Genomic DNA, 19,040 nt, shown 5'->3' on the forward strand with positions numbered 1-19,040 from the left:
CCCTCCATTTCAATTTACCTGGGGGATTGTTAATAGCACAGAATCTCATTCAGACTGTATTCTGGTACTCCATCAAATATTACAGGCGCCACTTCAGTTTTATTGATCACTAGTTCCGACAGATTTCAACCACAGAATGCTATCAACGTACATATTAACAATGTAAATAAACTCACTGAGCTTCGTGAAAAAAAAACTTGCTGAATCATATCGGTTGCAACTCCGACAGTGGGTTGAATGCAAGTGAACTATCGGTTCGCATTTGTGTAAAGCATCTCTTGTCGTTTCTATCTGGGCATGGAGAATGCGGGTCCTTGGTGATTGGGGGCAGATAACGGCTTTTTTGCCCTGGGAGCAGAATGCCGAGTCTGGAGTCCGACTTCTGGACTAATTGCTTTGTTGGGCGACCGTGGGATAAGGGCAATGCATTATCTGCCCCTCTTCTGCTCCCCCCAACCACCCCCCACCCTTCGATGCGCACACACAGATTCTGTTCAAAGAGCTCCAGAAATCCGAGTAGGGAGACGCGCGGGCAGCGTTTAATACGGTTGTAAGTTGGAGAGAGATGTCGGTTTTAAATTTATGTGGATTGATGTCCAATAATTTTATTTTTTTTTGCGGCTCATGAGGCGATTAAAGGCGGCAAATGGACACCGTCTCTGTTCTTAATACAGGTTATAATTGCGGCATTTAAACAGCGTGATTACACTGGCCCTCTCAAATTGAACCTTCAGATCACATCCATGGTAATATCCACTTCTCAATCCTTTAATGAGACTGTAAAAGTCCTTCAAGGAACTGAGAAGAAATTCCATTTGTTTTATTTTTGGTCTGTTAACGAAGTGGCTTTTGTACAGTCCTTTGAAAAAGGGGATACAATTGACTCCAATGCTAAGCTATCTGCAACTTGATTTATTTTTGTTTTTGCACACACACACACACAAGCTCTGGCTAGCACGCGTCCTCACGTACACACATGTACACCCTCACCCACTCACACAAATCACGTTCACACATAGCCATCCACCCTGAGAGAAAAAAACAGCCAATACTCAAACGCACCCTCAACACACAGATAGATGTACGCTCCCTCTCACACACACTCAGTCACGCATGACAGGCTCCACCTTCCCCGATGGAACCACAGGAGTGGCGGCTTCTCCTCTCAGCTCCAGAGATTGTTGAAAAGAACTTGTTAATTTGAAGCTGCCGATCACGCTCTGCATTCGGCTCTCATTGGCTGCGGGTGGACTGGTCCCGGGACTCAGCCCGCACCGAGTTGAGACGCCACTCTCCAGTTGCACTTTGCAATTGCAGCTCGGTGAGGTCGGACCCGCGGCAGCCGGCAGCAGCGGCTCCTTCCACCTGCGAAGAATGCATGATCCAAAATAAACTTCGGTCGGAATAAAACAGCTCCGGGTTGAGATCTGAATCCAAATTAAACCTCCTGCCGCAGCATGCAACCTCTCTGTAGATCTGCAGATCTGGACACGGTTGGGTGCTGAGGTAAGTGCTGCACGAATAGGAGCAAGGTTTTCTGCGCACAACCAGTTTCTGGAGCTTGCAGCGGGAAACCACACGACTCGTTTTCGTAAAAAAATACTTTATTGAGGATAAGTGCAAGGTGAATGGAAACGTGTCGGCGCGTCTGCCCGTGCATTACTTCTGGAGAGGGCCGGTGAGGATTTGTGTGTCGTTGTTTTCCATCATGCCAGCCTCTCGAAGCTGTTTGTGATGAATCCAGAAATCAACAGGTACCGCTCGGGCATGGGTCTGGTGTTGCTGATTGCCCTGCTCTTCTGGGCTCGGGCCGCGGCCGTGATTAATTTGAAATACTCGGTGGTGGAAGAGGAGAGAGCCGGGACGGTGATCGGAAACATAGCGAAAGACGCTGGCTTCACAACTTGGGAGCAGCCGGTGCCTCTCTTCCGCGTCCTGTCCAACTCGGCGCCGCATCTGCTGGAGATCAACCCGGTCAGCGGGCTGCTGGTCACCAAGCAGAAGATCGACCGAGACCTGCTGTGCGGCCAGAACAGCAAATGCGTGATCTCGCTGGAGGAGATGGTCAACTCCATGGAGATCTGTGTGGTGAAGGTGGAGGTCCTGGACATCAACGACAACTCGCCCAGCTTCCCCACCGAGCAGATCGACCTGGAGATCTCGGAGACGGCCAGCCCGGGCACCAGGATCCCACTGGAGAGCGCCTACGACCCTGACTCGGGGGATTTCGGAGTTCAGACCTACCAGATCACGCCCAACGAGCTGTTCAGGCTGGAAATCAAGAGCCGGGGGGACGGCTCCCGCTTTGCCGAGCTGGTGGTGGAGAAAGCCCTGGACAGGGAGGTCCAGTCTCACTACAGCTACATGATCACGGCCCTGGACGGGGGCAAACCACCCAACCTGGGCACGGCCCAACTCAACGTTAAAGTCACCGACTCCAACGACAACTACCCGGTGTTTGAACAGACCACCTACACGGTCAACGTGCTGGAGGACGCACCGGTCAACTCGCTGGTCATCGACCTGAACGCCTCGGACCCGGACGAGGGGACAAACGGCGAGATCGTCTATTCCTTCAACAGTTACGTGTCGGACAAGACCAGGCAACTCTTCAAGCTGGAGCCCCGGACCGGGGCCATCACGGTGAAGGGCAACATCGACTACGAGGAAGGGAGCATCTACGAGATCGACGTGCAGGCGAAGGACCTGGGACCCAACTCCATCCCGGCCCACTGCAAGGTGACGGTGAACGTGGTGGACGTGAACGACAATGTGCCGCTCATCACTCTGTTCTCGGTCAACAGCGAGACGGTGGAGGTGAGCGAGGCCGCTCCACCCGGCTACGTGATCGGCCTGGTGAGGGTGTCCGACCGGGACTCCGGTGCCAACGGCAGGGTCCAGTGCGAGCTGCTGGGCTCCGTCCCCTTCAAACTGCAGGAGTACGAGAGCTTCTACACCATCCTGGTGGATGGGAGGTTGGACCGGGAGAAGAGGGACTTCTACAACCTGACCATCCTGGCCAAGGACGGCGGCTCCCCCTCGCTCCAGTCCACCAAGTCGTTCACCGTCCGCATCACGGACGAGAACGACAACCCACCCCACTTCACCAAGCCTCTCTACCAGGTCAGCGTGAGGGAGAACAACACTCCCGGCTCTCACCTCCTCTCCGTGTCCGCCAGAGACATGGACCTGGGGCTGAACGGCAGCGTCTCCTACCAGATCGTCCCGTCGCAGGTGAGGGACATGCCCGTCTTCACCTACGTGTCCATCAACCCCACCTCGGGGGACGTGTACGCACTCCGGTCCTTCAACTACGAGCAGACCCGCTCCTTCGAGTTTAAGGTCATGGCCAAAGACGGGGGCACGCCCGCCCTGGAGAGCAACAGCACCGTGAAGGTGTTTGTCCTGGACGTCAATGACAATGTGCCCATCATCACGGCGCCACCTTTGGTCAATGGCACCACCGATGTCTACATCCCCAGGAACGTCGGCTCTGGCTACTTGGTGACAGTGGTCAAGGCTGACGACTACGACGAAGGCGACAACGGCCGCTTGACCTACGGCATCGTGGATGGCGACCGAGGCTTCTTCGAGATGGATCAAACGAGTGGGGAAATCAGGACCACCAAAAGTTTCGGAGACGGGGCCGAGACCAGCTATGAACTGATCGTGGTGGCGCATGACCACGGCAAGTCTGCCCTCTCCGCCACTGCCTTGATCGCTGTCTATCTCTCCCCTGGTTTAGATGCCCAGGAGTCGACAGGGTCCCTCAACTTATCCTTGATCTTCATCATCGCCTTGGGGTCCATCGCTGCAATCCTCTTTGTGACCATGATCTTCGTTGCAGTCAAGTGCAAGCGGGACAACAAGGAGATCAGGACGTACAACTGTAGGGTGGCGGAGTATTCTTATGGACAGCAGAAGAAACCGAAGAAAAAGAATAAGATCAACAAGAATGACATCAGGCTGGTGCCCAGAGACATGGAGGAGACTGATAAAATGAACGTGGTCAGCTGCTCTTCCCTCACCTCCTCCCTGAACTACTTCGACTACCACCAGCAAACTCTGCCCTTGGGTTGTCGCAGGTCGGAGGCTACCTTTCTAAATGTGGAGAACCAGAACTCCAGGAACGCCAGTGGAAACCACGTGTATCACACTTTCACTAATACCCAGAGCTCCCAACAGCAGCCAGACCTTATCATCAACGGGATGCCCCTTCCAGAGGTGAGTCCTTACACCCATCCATTTTGCATGCAAGCCCCAAATTGGTACTTGACTATTGATTCCACCTTTAATTGATGGCATAATCAGTTTCACTGCCTCTATTGCCATGTGATTTTGACAATCAAGTTGATGTTGGAAAGAATTGCAGTTTTACAAAGTAAATGTTAGTTGGACCTAGTTTTTCTTTTAACAAAACATACATATTTTTAAAATTATCTTTCGAGGAGTTAACAAGCACTTGGGAACTGGCTCAGTAAAGTTGGCTCAATTCAAACAAGTGTTGGAGTTGTGAATATTTTGGATTTTACTTTTATTTATTTGGTTTCACTAAATTCAACTTAAAAAGGATTAAAGGGAGAGAAAATCAGCCACATCATGACATAATTAGTGGGACTGCTCATTCTTTCCTGGACATTTTACACAGGGCGAGTGAAACAGTGGTGCCAGGCTCTCTGCCAAAGCTTCAATTGACTTGTGCTGTAACGATATGTAAGACTTCTGTTGCTCCACCATCAGGGTGGCTGAGGGATGGATTGTGCGCCATGCTGGACGCAGTAACATCTTTGATCAAATGCATTGCTTGGAACACTTCTGAAAATACTTGAACTTCAGCATTCACTTTGTGGTACTGGACAGTGTTGCTTTAGGCAGGTCATTTTCAGACATTGTGGGGTGTGAAAGCTGAAACAAAGGATTTGGCAATATATGTTGTAAAATGAAACAACAGCAAGGAAGAGGTTAAGATGTTTTTGAAACATTAAACAGGAGTTGATTGTCATGTTGTGAAGTAAGTAACAACAGAAGTTGGAAAAAAAAGGGGGGACATGGAAGATAGTGAAAATGTTTGGATTAGGAGAAAACCTTTTGATGCATCACCAAGAACACAGGGAGGACATATTGCTTGCTTTAATCTTTATTCTCAAAGAAAACAAAACAGAAAGCATGGACATGTTTATGGAAGTTTCCATGAGCTGTAAAAAGTTAAACTGAAAACAAGAAGGAAATCCTAGGAGCTTGAATGAAGGAACAAATGAGAATCATTTAGAAACAAACACAAGTCTGAAGTAGTGGGAGATGAATAGAGCTATTATAAATATATTGGGAGATGAATATGCATTTTATTAAAAAGTTCAATAATCCTTTCTTATATTAGCAAAATGTCTTATCTACACTATCTTATTTAGACACTGAACATAATGTTCTTCCTGACCTGTTGGCCTACAGAATTTTTTTTTTTCCTTTTCTTGCTGAAAAGAATAAAAATAACCCACTTACAATAAAAGGTTGACAAAGGCATTCAAAAAATGGGTGTGTTTTATAGTTCCACATATGGTTGATTGGTCATTCAAATAATCCCAATTCTACAGCAGTTTGAAAAGTACAATTTGCAAAGGGCATTGAAGAGTATTTCTACAACTAGTTTGTCCAAGGGAATTTTGCCTTAGAGGAAGAATGTAGGTTGTGTTTAGAACATAATATTTCCCACACAAACTTTACACCACACTGAGCTTCAATTCTTGTTCAGCTCATTTGGGCCCCTTTTTATCCTGGATGTGGAGGCATTCCACACAACAGTGAATGCCAGTTAAAAATAATAGATTGAAAGTTTAATTTATTCCGCAGACAGAAAAAAGTAGTTGAATACAATAAATATTTGTGGAAAAGAGCAATTGAACCTGTTCCCCTGATTATAACACAAAAAAAATTCAGAATCTAAAAAAATGGTAATGTTGTATATTCTCAAGAAAAGTAAGTATATTTTGTACACCAAAAAGTAAATATAATTCAGGTTCACCATAATTAAATGGATAGGAAAAATACCATATTAAATGCAAAAGGTCATGCTACACAACCTGGATTTTAGATTCAGCATGACGGGTGCCACATTTTAAATTTTTGTCAGTCAATCTCTTTACAGAGAGTGTCACTGAATATCAATAATCATGATTCGGTTGAGTTCATCAATGCACATCACGCATCATTGAACATTATCTGCCCATCGACCCCCCACCCCCCCCCCCCCCCCCCCGCTAAATACAAATTTGAATCTGAATTAGCATCGGCGATGTTGTGCTGGCACTTCTTTGTTGACATCAACGAAGAAACAGTTCATGTAGAACTGTAGCAGCAGAATCAACAGGACTCACTCTTGTTTGGCTCCAGCGGCTGCTTTGCAGTGAGCTTCTGTCTATGTTGTCTTGATCTGCCATGATCACAATGGTCAAAAGGAAGGCAGCATTGATTTTAATATCCTTTGACATTAGTTACCTTATTGCCTGGGCTACATGCTTCTCACAAACTCATCCATTAATTACTTGGTGAGAGTATTTAGCCACTCTTAAGAAAAAAAATGTTTTAAGGGTGGCTGTCTTGTATTTGCTTAGTTCAAGTAAATTTGAAATTTACATTTTTTTCCCTCCACCCTTCTCCAGAAGAGTGTCATACTTTTATCACCCCTAATACACACAACTAGTGTGTACAGATGTACACAACTGGTTCATAGGCAATAGTTACCCTGTTGTGGAGCAGTGTGCTTTGTGGGATAGCATCGCAATAACATAACAGAACCATGTGCTAACAATTTAACAAGGCTAACTATTTAAAAAATGAAAATGGCAGTATGACGGAGAACCTTATAAGCCAGTGCAAAATGGGTTTTGCTGCTTTATCTCTCATTAGCATCTTCAAATTTAGTCACTATGCTGGGCTAGCAATTGAACAAAGATGAAGAGATGTCAATGTGGAAAGAAATGGAAAAATGGATTTTGGGGCAATCTGAACCAGGTTCCATTATATGCACATCATAGGCTAGGATCAGAGGCCATTTTCTCTCAGATACTGGGAATGGACGAGAGGGGAAATATAGAAAAACCTAGGTGTTCTCTTGGAAGGATATAGCGTTTAAATGCAGTTATTATTTAATGTTTGACTTTTTTCCTCATCAATCCTGATAAAAATATCCGTCATTTTCTAAATTTAGTGAATTAAAAAGGTCCTTAGAATCTAGAATTAATTTATGCATAAATTATCTGATCCCTGTAATGTCTGTGGGAAGTTGGTGTATGCTAATTGGTTACCAGACTTCTCAAATTATAGCAGTCACTATAATTAAAAAGTGTTGTCTGTAAAAATGATTTGGGCATTTTGGGGTTTACAAAGGTGCTATTTAAATGTGTGATGTTCTTTGACTTCCATCCTAGTCTCGGAATCTACTGGGTAAATTAGTGGGTGTTTTTAGTGCAACGCACATTTGTGACATCCTATAGACAGGAAGATTAATAGTTAGTCAAATACTCAACTGAATAATATTTTAAAATAAGGTGATGTAAAATGATTATTTATAATAACTCTTCTTTGTGTTTCTGATGGCTGTGTTCTGTAATTTATGACTGAGCATCAGTTCAGAGCTCTTAAATGCACTTTTCAGTTGTCTGGCATGGAAATCTGTACCATTTAATCAAAGATTTACTGCTTAGATTAGATTTCTACTGTTTTGTTAAAAGAAGGTGCTGGAGGCATGTTCCAATTATCATTCATCAAGATAAGGTGAAGTCAAAACCCCTGCAGGCTTGGGTTGCAATATAGGTTATTGACCCATAAAAAGCTATGGTTGAACCTATTGTGTGAAATGCCCCAATACAGGCACATTCCATAAGGATCAGGAAGGTTACAAAAAGGCCTGTGAAGTTTGAGTAATTCATGGTACACCCGTGGAAAGAATGTGCGCCTTCACATGTGACCTATTGTCAACTAAATGGCCACCTCTGGTGTTTATGTGATCTGTCTGAAAGCTTAGATTAGACTAGACTCTTTCCATGATAATGGCATCCCTTGTAATATCATCCAGATGGCATCTTCTCATCAAAACGTAGCTTCTACACAAAGCGATAAGTATTGGTAATACTTCTTACCAATACCAGAGGAATAAATGAAGGTCAGTACAGTTGCTTTATATTACAAAGTGCAGATGTGTGTTTTATGATGCCATTTATACTAGTGCAGAGTGGTTAAAATTAACTAAAACACTATGAATCAGAGTCAAAGAGAGGTACAGCATGGAAACAGGCCCGACAGCGCACTAAGGGCATGTAGGTCATCAATCATCCATTTATTCTAATACATTAAACCCATTTTTAAAATTCTTGTATTTCCATCAATCAACCCCCCAGATTCCAATGATCACCTTCACATTAGAGGCATTTCACAGTGGCTAATCATCGTACCAACGTACATGTCATTGGAATGTGAGAGAAAACTGGTGCACTTGGGACAAAGCTGTTAAGGGAAAACTTGCAAACTCCACACTGACAACATCAGAGGTCAGGATTGAAGATAGTCACAAAAAGCAGGAGTAACTGAGCGCGGGTTAGCCAGCATCTCTGGGGAATAGGTGAGGTTTCAGGTCGACAACTAGGTGTCTGGCATTGTGAAGCATTGACTCTCGTGAAACACCAGAATACCACGGTCAATGCCATTGTACTATCTCGTTGTTTTAAGCTGTGCCTGTTCAAGGACAGTAACCAGTGAGACCCACTCAAAAGCCACTGCACTTTGTAGCTTACAGAGAGAGACCTGCAATTGATCTCAGTGTTAAAGTGGGAAGATATTTGTAATTCAGAGTCATGAGGCAGGGACATTAGAGGGTACCATAGGCACTTGAGACACTTAGGTGCTGATTAGATTAATATTGACATACACTTTTGTATACAGTAATTTTTGGCCACATTATGGCACTCAGCTGTCCAAGTTATTTTATGGTACTTATGTTAAAAGTTTTTTTTTGTTTTAATTTCATATTGGCCAAATGAAACAAACACCTCCAGCTTAATTTCACCCTCCTGTTAAAAAAGAATGTCTGATGCAATTAATTGACAACGGAAAGACTGAAATGTACTGCATTTGCAACTCTCTTGCCTGTTTAAATTTACACTAAACTTTTCTGAAACAATGCAAGGAAACCATTGGAATGACAAGACTGAGCACCAGGATGTGTTAGAATGAGGTCAGCTTGCTAGCATTACAAGGGTATCTGACAATGTAAGCAAGGTGGGTGGTGGAACTGATGGGGGTTGGGGAAGACGGAGAGACAAAGAAGAGATGAAACATTTCTTTGAATGGGGGAGTTGTTACTTTGCAGCATTGCTGGCCAGCTTGGACTTGGAGAAGCTGCATGCACTGTGGTAGCCAGCTTCAAACTGTGCCTGTAAAACTTCAATATTATCCTTTTTGCCAAAATATGGCCCAGAGGAACGAGGGAAAACTGGCAACTATGGTTGAAGCAGAATTTATTCATATTATGTGTTTTTTTCTAATAAAATGATAGTCCAAATGTCCAGATGTGTTCTATAAATCTTTGCACCATATGCATATTATTGAGATTGTGTTACAAGTAGGAAATGTCTCATAATTAATTAAACATTTTAAATGTATCAACTGCTAATCATTTACATTGACCTTTGTAGACAGCCTGACGCTCGATAAAGGGGCGGAGGGGGAGGGTGGGGGAGGGGATCTGACCTGCTAAAACAAGCATGGACCATGCCTTCACAATGTCACAGTCTTTAAAATGCACATTAAATAAACAACTGTCTTTCAAAACTTCAGTTATCAAACTGAGGTGCATGCAGATATTTATGGAAAGGGAACTGATTTTCTGCTTCAAGGGACTTGTTGAGGGGGAAAGAGGGGGCTGATTTTCTGCTTCAAGGGACTTGTTGAGGGGGAAAGAGGGGGCTGGAAAATACTATGCATTCATTTGAACCTCAGTTTGAGCAACGAGGGAGGTATTTGGTACATCCTGCCAAAAAATACAGAGAAACAGCTACTTCCAAACATCCAACTCAAAGAGATGTTTGCAAAAACAAAGACCGTCAAATACATTAATAGAATACATGTACTCAATTTAATGTTTTGAACTGAGGGACAAACAGTAATTACATTTGAGTAAAATTTATACATGAGCCATAGTTTAGCCTTATCACTGTGGAGGTCAGGGTGTTTGTTTTTTGTTATGTGGGGAGAGTTCTCCATGTTTTGACTTGCTGTGATCAACTGAGAATGTTGGGGAACCTATTCCCCAGTTTACACTTGTGGTGTCAGACTCAGCCACTAGGAGGCACATTTGAGCTGCCTGGGGTATAGCTTTCCTGAAGGGGTTCTTTTGTCTACTGGGAAGCAACTGGTGTGTTCTTGGAATTGTGATTCAGTAGTTAGTAGGGAGGGATGGTTCCGTTTATCATCATTTGTGGTTCTCTCTTCTTACAGATCATTGCTAAAATCTGCTTTTATTAGTAATTTGCTATAATATTTCCCTATATGTCTCATTGTCAGACTTTGTCTGATTACATTTCTTCAAGGTATTTTTTTCTATATAAAAAGTGCTATAAAATGCATTTGGTTTTGAATTAATGCACCGTTCACTGAGCAGATGTTATGCTGACATCAACTACTTTACAGTGATTAATTTAAAAAAAAATCTCCAATCATAGATCCTGCTGCACAGTTAATACGATTCCAAATTATGATTATGGACTTCTGATTGTCCGATACCACACAGCCAACATCAGTTCTAAAGATCACATTATCATGCCAACATCACATGGCTGATGTTGCAGTGCACATAATGGCTGCTGTGTCTCCTTCGTTACAACATGATGCTACTGGTTTTAAAATGTTGTGAGATATCCTGAGGTCATTAAGGATTTATACATACAGGTTCTGTATCTTAAAAAAAAAAAGAGTATAGTATGAGCTCAGAACTGGCACTGAGCTGGGCAAATGCACCAAACAGGTACAATGCAGCTTCTATACAGAGAGCTAGCTCACAGATGCACAGTCAGCCTGACTGCATTAACAAGACTGTTGTAGCAGGTGGCAATACTGAGTGCAGATTCATAGCCCCCAAGTACAGATGGGGGTCCATTGCTAATGGCTGAATAGAGGGCAGTCAGTTTATATTTGGCAGATTCATAAACCCCATGAGACCCACTCGTGCTGATTCAGTAATGCAAGAAAATGCCTTTAAAAAGAGCAAGCCAATCGTGTCTGTGAGTTATTCAATTATTTGGGACTCTAGCTTTGTACGTGAAAGGTTAATGAATTGCTTGTATTGTAGGTCACTAATTAAACAAAGTTTTTAAAAGGACACAAAGTGACATGATTGCTGTAATTGATGTGAGTGTGATCTCCTAGAGGAGGAAGCAATTCAAAGCCTTCATTTTACTGCTGATCTGGGTCGTAAAGTATTGCCTGAGCCCTGTAAGCCAGGTGCATCTTTTATTATGTTTTAGTGCACAACGGTGTGAAATGAGAGGAGCACAGGGCTTTTAATCTCTGTTTTTGTAAAAGTAACTCTAAGGTTGTAGTGGAATTGCAATACTGTTGGTGCAAAAAAAATGAATACTGTGATGGTTTGATATTGCTGGGGAAAAAAAACCTTCCTGACTGTTACATATTCATGTTGGAAGAACAGGAATTTCTCCTTAATGGGTGAGGTTGAAGAGCATTGTTTAACAATGGCCTAGAAATTATTCCTAGCTGTCTGCTTTCAAACAGCTGAATGTTATGCCCATTTAGACAGCTTTTGTTGGATATTTCATACTGAAGTCCAGTTCAGCCTGGTTGAAAATGTTTGACTTTGTTACTGAAGGACAAAGAGGGGTGGGTGTTACCAATAACTGTTAATGCTGCAGAGGGCTGTTCGCCGAAGTTCATATTGATCAGAACATGTTTCACAATCAAGCGGCTGCTTCCTACAAGAGAGGTGTACAGTTAAGAAATGATGTGTGGTTCTCCGTCTGTGGCCTGCACTCCTGGGATTGATTTAGTTTAGTTTAGAGATACAATGTGGAAACAGGCCCTTTGGCCCACCGAGTCTATGCTGACCAGCAATTACCCTTACCGTAATTCTATCCTGTGCACGAGAGACAATTTACAGATACCAATTAATTTACAAACCTGCATGTCTTTGGAATGTGGAAATGAAACCAGAGCATTCTGGAGAAACCCCACATGGTCACAGGGATAACATACAAACTCCATACAGACAGCACCCATAGTCAGGATCGAACCCGGGTCTCTAGCGCTGTAAGGAAGCAACGCTACCGCTGTGCTGCCTTGTGATGGTCTAAACCATCATTGGTTTTCTGAACTGGGAAAGTAATAGCAGGCCACACACCTACAGCAACATTCAATGTGGGTATGTGGTAACTATACAATGGGGTTTATATAAAGGAGGGAGCATTGGATTCTGAAGGAACAAAGTTGATCAAAAGGAGCAGAACCACAATTTTCAACACTGTACAGCAAAGTGGGCAGCATGACTGAGCCAAGGGTGTATGGTCTGAAGAGAACACTAAAAGGCAAGTAGGAACGGTGCACTGATAAGTTAATAGCAGGAGGGCAGATGATTTCCTTCTGAGGAGAGTATGGTATACTGAAGAGATCCTTGCAAATTAAAGGAAGCACACAGTGTTTCCTGGGTTTATTCCGTTTTTTTAATAGAACAGGACCAGGCCCATTAGCCCACATTGTCTGTGCTGAACATGATGCCAAGAACAAATCTTATTGAGGCAAAGTCATAAACTATATTGAACCAAAGATAGACACAAAATGCTGGAGTAACTCAGCGGGTCAGGCAGCATCTCAGGAGAGAAGGAATGGGTGACGTTTCGGGTCGAGACCCTCCTTCAGACTGATGTCGGGGGGGGGGGGGGGAGGGGGCGGGACAAAGATAGGATGTAGTAGGAGACAGGAAGACAGTGGGAGAACTGGGAAGGGGGAAGGAAAAGAGAGGGACTGAGGAACTACCTGAAGTTAGAGAAGTCAATGTTCATACCGCTGGGGTGTAAACTGCCCTAGAGAAATATGAGATGCTGTTCCTCCAATTTGCGCTGGGCCTCACTATGACAATGGAGGAGGCCCATGATTGAAAGGGCTGACTGGGAGTGGGAGAGGGAATTGAAGTGCTGAGCCACTGGGAGATCAGGTTGGTTAAGGCGGACAGAGAAGGCATTGAGCGAAACGATCGCCGAGCCTGCGTTTGGTCTCGCCGATGTAGAGAAGTTGACATCTGGAACAGCGGATACAATAGATGAGGTTGGAATTGACATCTGGAACATCAGTCTGAAGATGGGTCTCGACCTGAAACATCGCCCATTCGTTCTCTCCTGAGAAGCTGCCTGACCCGCTGAGTTACTCCAATATTTTGTGTCTACCTTCGATTTGAACCAGCATCTGCAATTATTTTCCTACACAACTACATTGAACCCATCATTTGTACTGGTACACAACAAATACAGAGGAAACATCCCAGCCCCTGCTCTGAACAGCGGTAATAAAAGTTATTTTTTAAAGTTTTACTTGTCAAATATCATTTACTGCCACATGGTTGATCATTGTACGAAGAACAACAATGTAAGGACAGTTCTTGAGTGGACATTAGAAGATGTGTTCGATGTTTACCTGATCTTTTTCTCCTCAACTATTTAGTTGTTGAGGAGAGGGATGTTCTGAAAGCCTCTCCTCCTAAGTACTCAGATTTGGGTATACCGAAGAAGGGTCTCGATCCGAAACGTCACCCATTCCTTCTCTCCCAAGATGCTGCATGACCAGCTGAGTTACTCCAGCATTGTGTGTCTACCTTCTTTGAATAGTACGTTAGTTTTGCTGTTCAGTACCTATTTGGTTTTGTAGCTTCACCAGGACCTAACTGACATCTGCTTTAGGTCTCTTGCCCCCCTGGCTTGATGCTAATGCTTATGTTTGCTTCGTGCCATAGCATTAAAAATTGTGTTTGACTTTAATTATAATTCTATAAATTATAATTCTATAAAAAACAACTCTTTTGAAATATTTGGTTTTATGCACCACCTGTTAACAGCCTCTAGATCACAAAAGCTTCAGGCAGAGCGGGTATTAGGAAAGTTGTTTTTTCTTAATTGCTGGAGTTTTTCTTTTCTTTGTGTTCCATCCTGTATATTAGTTTAGTTCAATTTATCATAATCACGTGTACTGAGGTGAGTGAAAAGCGCTTTGTTGCATGCTATCCAGTCAACGAAAAGACTACATGATTACTATCAAGCTGTCCACAGTGTACAGATGCAGGATAAAGGGTACAACGTGGTACCAAACAACATGGAGGGTGAAGATGAGATGAGAGATAGTACCACCAATACTGTTTTGATTCAGTTACCTATAGCGGATAGGACAAGTTTAGGTCGTTTTATTCCTTGTATTGATTCTCTCTTTTAAACATAAAGATCTAGGTAAGAAGCTGTGCCCTTCTCAATTCATTCAGTCATGGTAATATTAACTGATGAACATTGAGGTCTAGGGTACAGTCTGCGCCGTTTCAAGTCACGTCCCACGTGAAGAAAGGTTGATTGTCACCCGAGTGAGGGTGTAGATGGGTAAACAACAGGAGGTTCCCTTGCCCATCTTTGATTTAATGTCATGAAATTTCACAGGGTCTGAATTCATCGATGAGAATTTTTGGGACATTCCTTCCGGACTGTCTGTGAGTGTGCCACTTCCACTGGTGGGTCTGAAAAAGAGTCATAAGGTCATAAGGGATTAGAATTAGGCCATTTGGCCCATCCTGACCTGAATTCTCATCTGTCCATTTCCTCTCACGGATGCTGGCTGAGCAGCTGAATTACTCCAGCACTTTCTGTTATTACTTGTGGGGGACAGCTCTCCAATTTTGGCTCAAGTCCCCAGATATTTGTGAAGAGTATTTTGTTCAGCTGACTGGGCTGTGTATACCTTGTTGGGCCGAAAACCAACACTTAGACCAATGAAGGGTGGTCCATTTGATTTTATTCTTGTGCTTTGATGTAACGATTTCATACAATTGAGTGATTTGTTTGACTGTTCACTGGGCAGTTAAGAATCTTGCATTCGAGGCACATTTACGATATGCTGGATAAGGGCAGCAAAAATCTTTCACTAACGTGCATTAGTGGACATGGAGGATTTTATGACCTTCCGGTAGTTTTATAGTCACCATTTGTGATACAAGTCGCTTATTCAATACCAGCTGAATAAGCGAGTTCGGTATTCCGTCAGGTTACAGGTGTTGTAATCGGAAACGCGCAGCGGGGGTGTGATCGAGGGAGCAAGACCCAGACAACCGGCTACAGGGAGCCAGCGCTTGCGAACATAGCCTCTGCTGGCACTGCCATCCCCGGGAGCGGCGTAGGGGTCAAGAGGAGCGAGGTTTGAGTGGAAAGAGGGTGAGTTTGTGCAGCACCCGTGTCTCCTTTGGACAGCGGCACAAATGACATTACTTGGGGTGGGAAGGAGCTCTGTAACCCGCAATGAAGCAACAAGCGCAGGGATTTTTTAATGTGTAAGAAGGAGCTGTAGACGCTGTTTTACACCGAGAAGGAATGGCTGACATTTCAGGTGTAGACCCTTCCTGTAGGGTCTCGACCTGAAACGTCAGCCATTCCTTCTCTCCAGAGATGCTGCCTGTTCCGGTAAGTTACTCCAGCATTTTATGTCTACCAGAGTACAAACTAACCATAAATACACCTAATTAATATTTTTAAAGCAGTATTTTCTTAACTTTACGAATCAAAACTGGAAAATACGGATGAAACTCAGGTCTTTAAACACACAGCAGATCAGCTGACGAGAATGCTTAGCCCTTGCGACCTATGACCTACTGGCGCATGCTCAGTCGAAATACTGAACTCGCTTATTGGAATCCTTTACCTGCTGCAGAATTTAACCTGAGTTTCAGGATCATTAGTCTAGCTCTCCAGATTACTTGTCCATAACATCCATTATTCTACCATTCTTATATGTGTATAGCACAAAGGCCGGTTCCGTTGAACTTAAACTTTCCATTTAATTGGGTAAGAACAGGATGCTGAGCAGACCGTGCTGCAATGAGAGATGTGCAGTAAAATTGGAGATTTAATTTCTATCTCTGGTCACCTAGCTACATGAATGGTAATTACTGATTCATATCTGAAAATACTACTTGCTGGCAATTTGTTCATTTGCAAACACTTTTTTCCTCTTTTGTATTACATGCATCCAGAGGAAATCTGTAAGCCTGACAATAATAACTCACTTAGATTAACCGTATGATGAATATCTTACAATTATCGGGCAGCTGCATTAACAACTTTGTTGGTTTTTTAAAAAGTAAAGGCATGTGATGCTTTTAAAACAGCTCCCGTTTTTAATAACCATCATTAAAATAGTTTAACCTGGAGATAAGAGGATCCGGCTTTTCAAAGATTTAGAACCAGTTGGTTGACATTTAAACCCACATACTACATTTCACAGTGAATAATTTTTATAATATAGATTATGGTGATGACTCCACTGGCAAGGGTTGCACTGACCTACACACGCTGCCAAGTTGTTAAATGAGTGCCTGTGCTTAAAATTAACCTCTTTAACCAACCTTCTGATTATTGCTTCTAATCACAGTGTCAACTGGTTTTCCTGATTGCACTCCATGAAGAACTTTGCCTTGCTTTATTACAATAAACACACCATTAAAGTTGCTGTATTGCTCCAGCATGTGTCCCTTAACTCTCCAGTACCGGAGGCTTGGTTCATTGTAATATCTTTGTGTATTTTGATTCTTATGAAGTCCTAATGCAGGGTGCTACCCAAAACTTTGGATTTGCCTCCACAGATGCTGCCTCACCAAATGGGTTTTTCCAGCAGGTAGTTTTTGCTCCAGATTCCAACATTTGCAGTCTCGCTTGTGTCTTTGTTTATGTGTTATATGATAATACTGCTCTGATTCTGGGGAATTAAAACATAAAATGCAGATTAGGAAGCACCTGTGGAAGGGGAAGCACAGTCAATGGAAACGACTAAACCTACATAAGAATTTGGAAAGAGCCTCTGGCTACCTACCACCCACAACCTTCCCATTGTTTAGCCAGACATTGCACCAGCATCTGCAGTTTCTTCCTACACAATAAGTAGTGGGGACCATTGGTTAGATGCACTATGTGTGGAACCACATCAATTTTCAATGTGCTACATAAGTGCACAGAATTTATCTGGAAGCATTTTCTGCCACGTTCCCATTCAGGCTTCTAACCGGTTCTTCCACAAGCTAAACGTACTATTCAATTCACCTCTATCCCATTGTGCCATAGGGCTTTGGCTATGGAACCAATGCGCGACAATGCCGAGAACTATATTCTGCACTCTGTATATTTTCCTTTGCATTGATGTATAGTATAGCTGGTCTGATTGGATGGCATACAAAACAAAGCTTCTCCTTGTACTTTGGGACTTATCACCTAATCCGAAACGATATTTCCATTAGGTTTTGTACACAGTGTAGCCAAGGTAAATACAGATCTCCAATATTGTTGGTGGGATGAAGATGTCAATTCCAAGATTGGCAACCTGGGGAACTGGTCACAAGTGTTTTGTTCGTTGGGTACCTCAGCAAAACTCACAACTAAGAAAGCAGGGGAACAAAACAAAAAACTGTTCAGAACAAAAGTAGATAAAATGTTGACTGAAAAATAGTAAGATTTAGGTCCTGAAGATTGTGTCCAAACTAAAAAGTCAACACAGTCCTTTCAGTGCCTTGTCATTGCTACTGGAGGCACAGGTTTGCTCTATTTCCTCAGGCTTCAATGAAGAATTGGCACAAAGGGATTAAAAAGTAACTCATAAAAGTGAAATTATAATACCTATTAACCCCAATGAAGCACAAACAAGGCAATGATCTCACTGGGAATTTTGTGCCGGTGAATTACAGCACTTAAGAATTAAATAAAATCTGAACCATATGTGGTTTTCATACTGCCCCATCACTTAAAAGGGAAAATTATATTTGATGGGAACTATTTAACTGACACCTGTTGATTATAAATACAATTACAAATGTCTGAAAATAGCCCCCAAAATATTTTGATTGTTAGCTGTATATGTGTCGAAAATGTTTTTGGACGAAAATGCCTCATCAGAAAGTATTGCATTTCCCACCTGAACATTATGGTTTTTTTAAATTAAAATTAAGGATAATTGCAATCCTAAGAAGATAGTGAAAATGTGTTCATTCTGGTTCATTATGCAACTCTGGATTTATTTTATCTGCTAAAAAAACAAACCTGAGTGTGGAAAGAGCAAGTAGCCAAAATCATTATTACATCAGTTTGAGAGATGACTTGTGTATTTCCAAACTGTATTGCTCCATTTCAAATCTGTGTTACATGGTTTTGAAGTCAGTATAACACCATTTTATGATATGTATTACATTTTCAGTTTTTATACTATTTGCACGATAAGTAGATGAGAAGGTATCATTTTCAATATAGAAATGGCTGGAAAACATAGTTTGGGAAGACACAGGGTAGATTGTTAGAACGTAAAGGCAATAATAATAAAATTAGAAATTTAATCATTTTAAAACACTGACATGTTATGCAGCAAAGCTCTGGATCAGAGATAATCTCAGCTTGCAGTATTTTCCTCCTTTACCTGACTTGGAAACCCACAGGCTATTATAAGTTGTTTGGCATCAAATTATATTTCCATTAAGAAGTGTAGTATATTTGCAGTCCCTTTGGTCTGTACATTAGTGATTTGAGCTACTTTAGTCAGGAATGGTTAAAGTGACTGTTGAATTATTATAAACAGTGCATCTAATATCTAGTGTCTCACAGTAATTCATTTTTTAAATCATTTCATCTACCCTTTAAAACTCTTTTCCATTTACCCGGTTACAGCAATTAACCGGTCCATCGGGGACATAAATGATCAGTGTTTTCATCACAGGTTGACCTGTCATACTGCATTGCTCTTTTTAAAATGGTGCTTTTGTG

The 19,040-nt window shown here is 42.7% G+C and overlaps 1 protein-coding gene across 1 annotated transcript in view; it reads left to right on the forward strand.

The window, feature by feature from the left end:
- Positions 1-1,117: 1,117 nt before the first annotated feature.
- The window catches only part of pcdh19 (protocadherin 19), a 123,250-nt gene continuing 105,327 nt past the window's right edge, over positions 1,118-19,040 (forward strand). Inside the window, exon 1 of the mRNA XM_078412281.1 lies at positions 1,118-4,224. Coding sequence (XP_078268407.1) covers positions 1,735-4,224 — 2,490 coding nt within the window. The 5' untranslated portion in view covers positions 1,118-1,734. The remainder of the gene's footprint in view (positions 4,225-19,040) is intronic.

This window comes from Rhinoraja longicauda, chromosome 15 (genome assembly GCF_053455715.1).
Source record: "Rhinoraja longicauda isolate Sanriku21f chromosome 15, sRhiLon1.1, whole genome shotgun sequence".
NCBI lineage: Eukaryota > Metazoa > Chordata > Chondrichthyes > Rajiformes > Arhynchobatidae > Rhinoraja > Rhinoraja longicauda.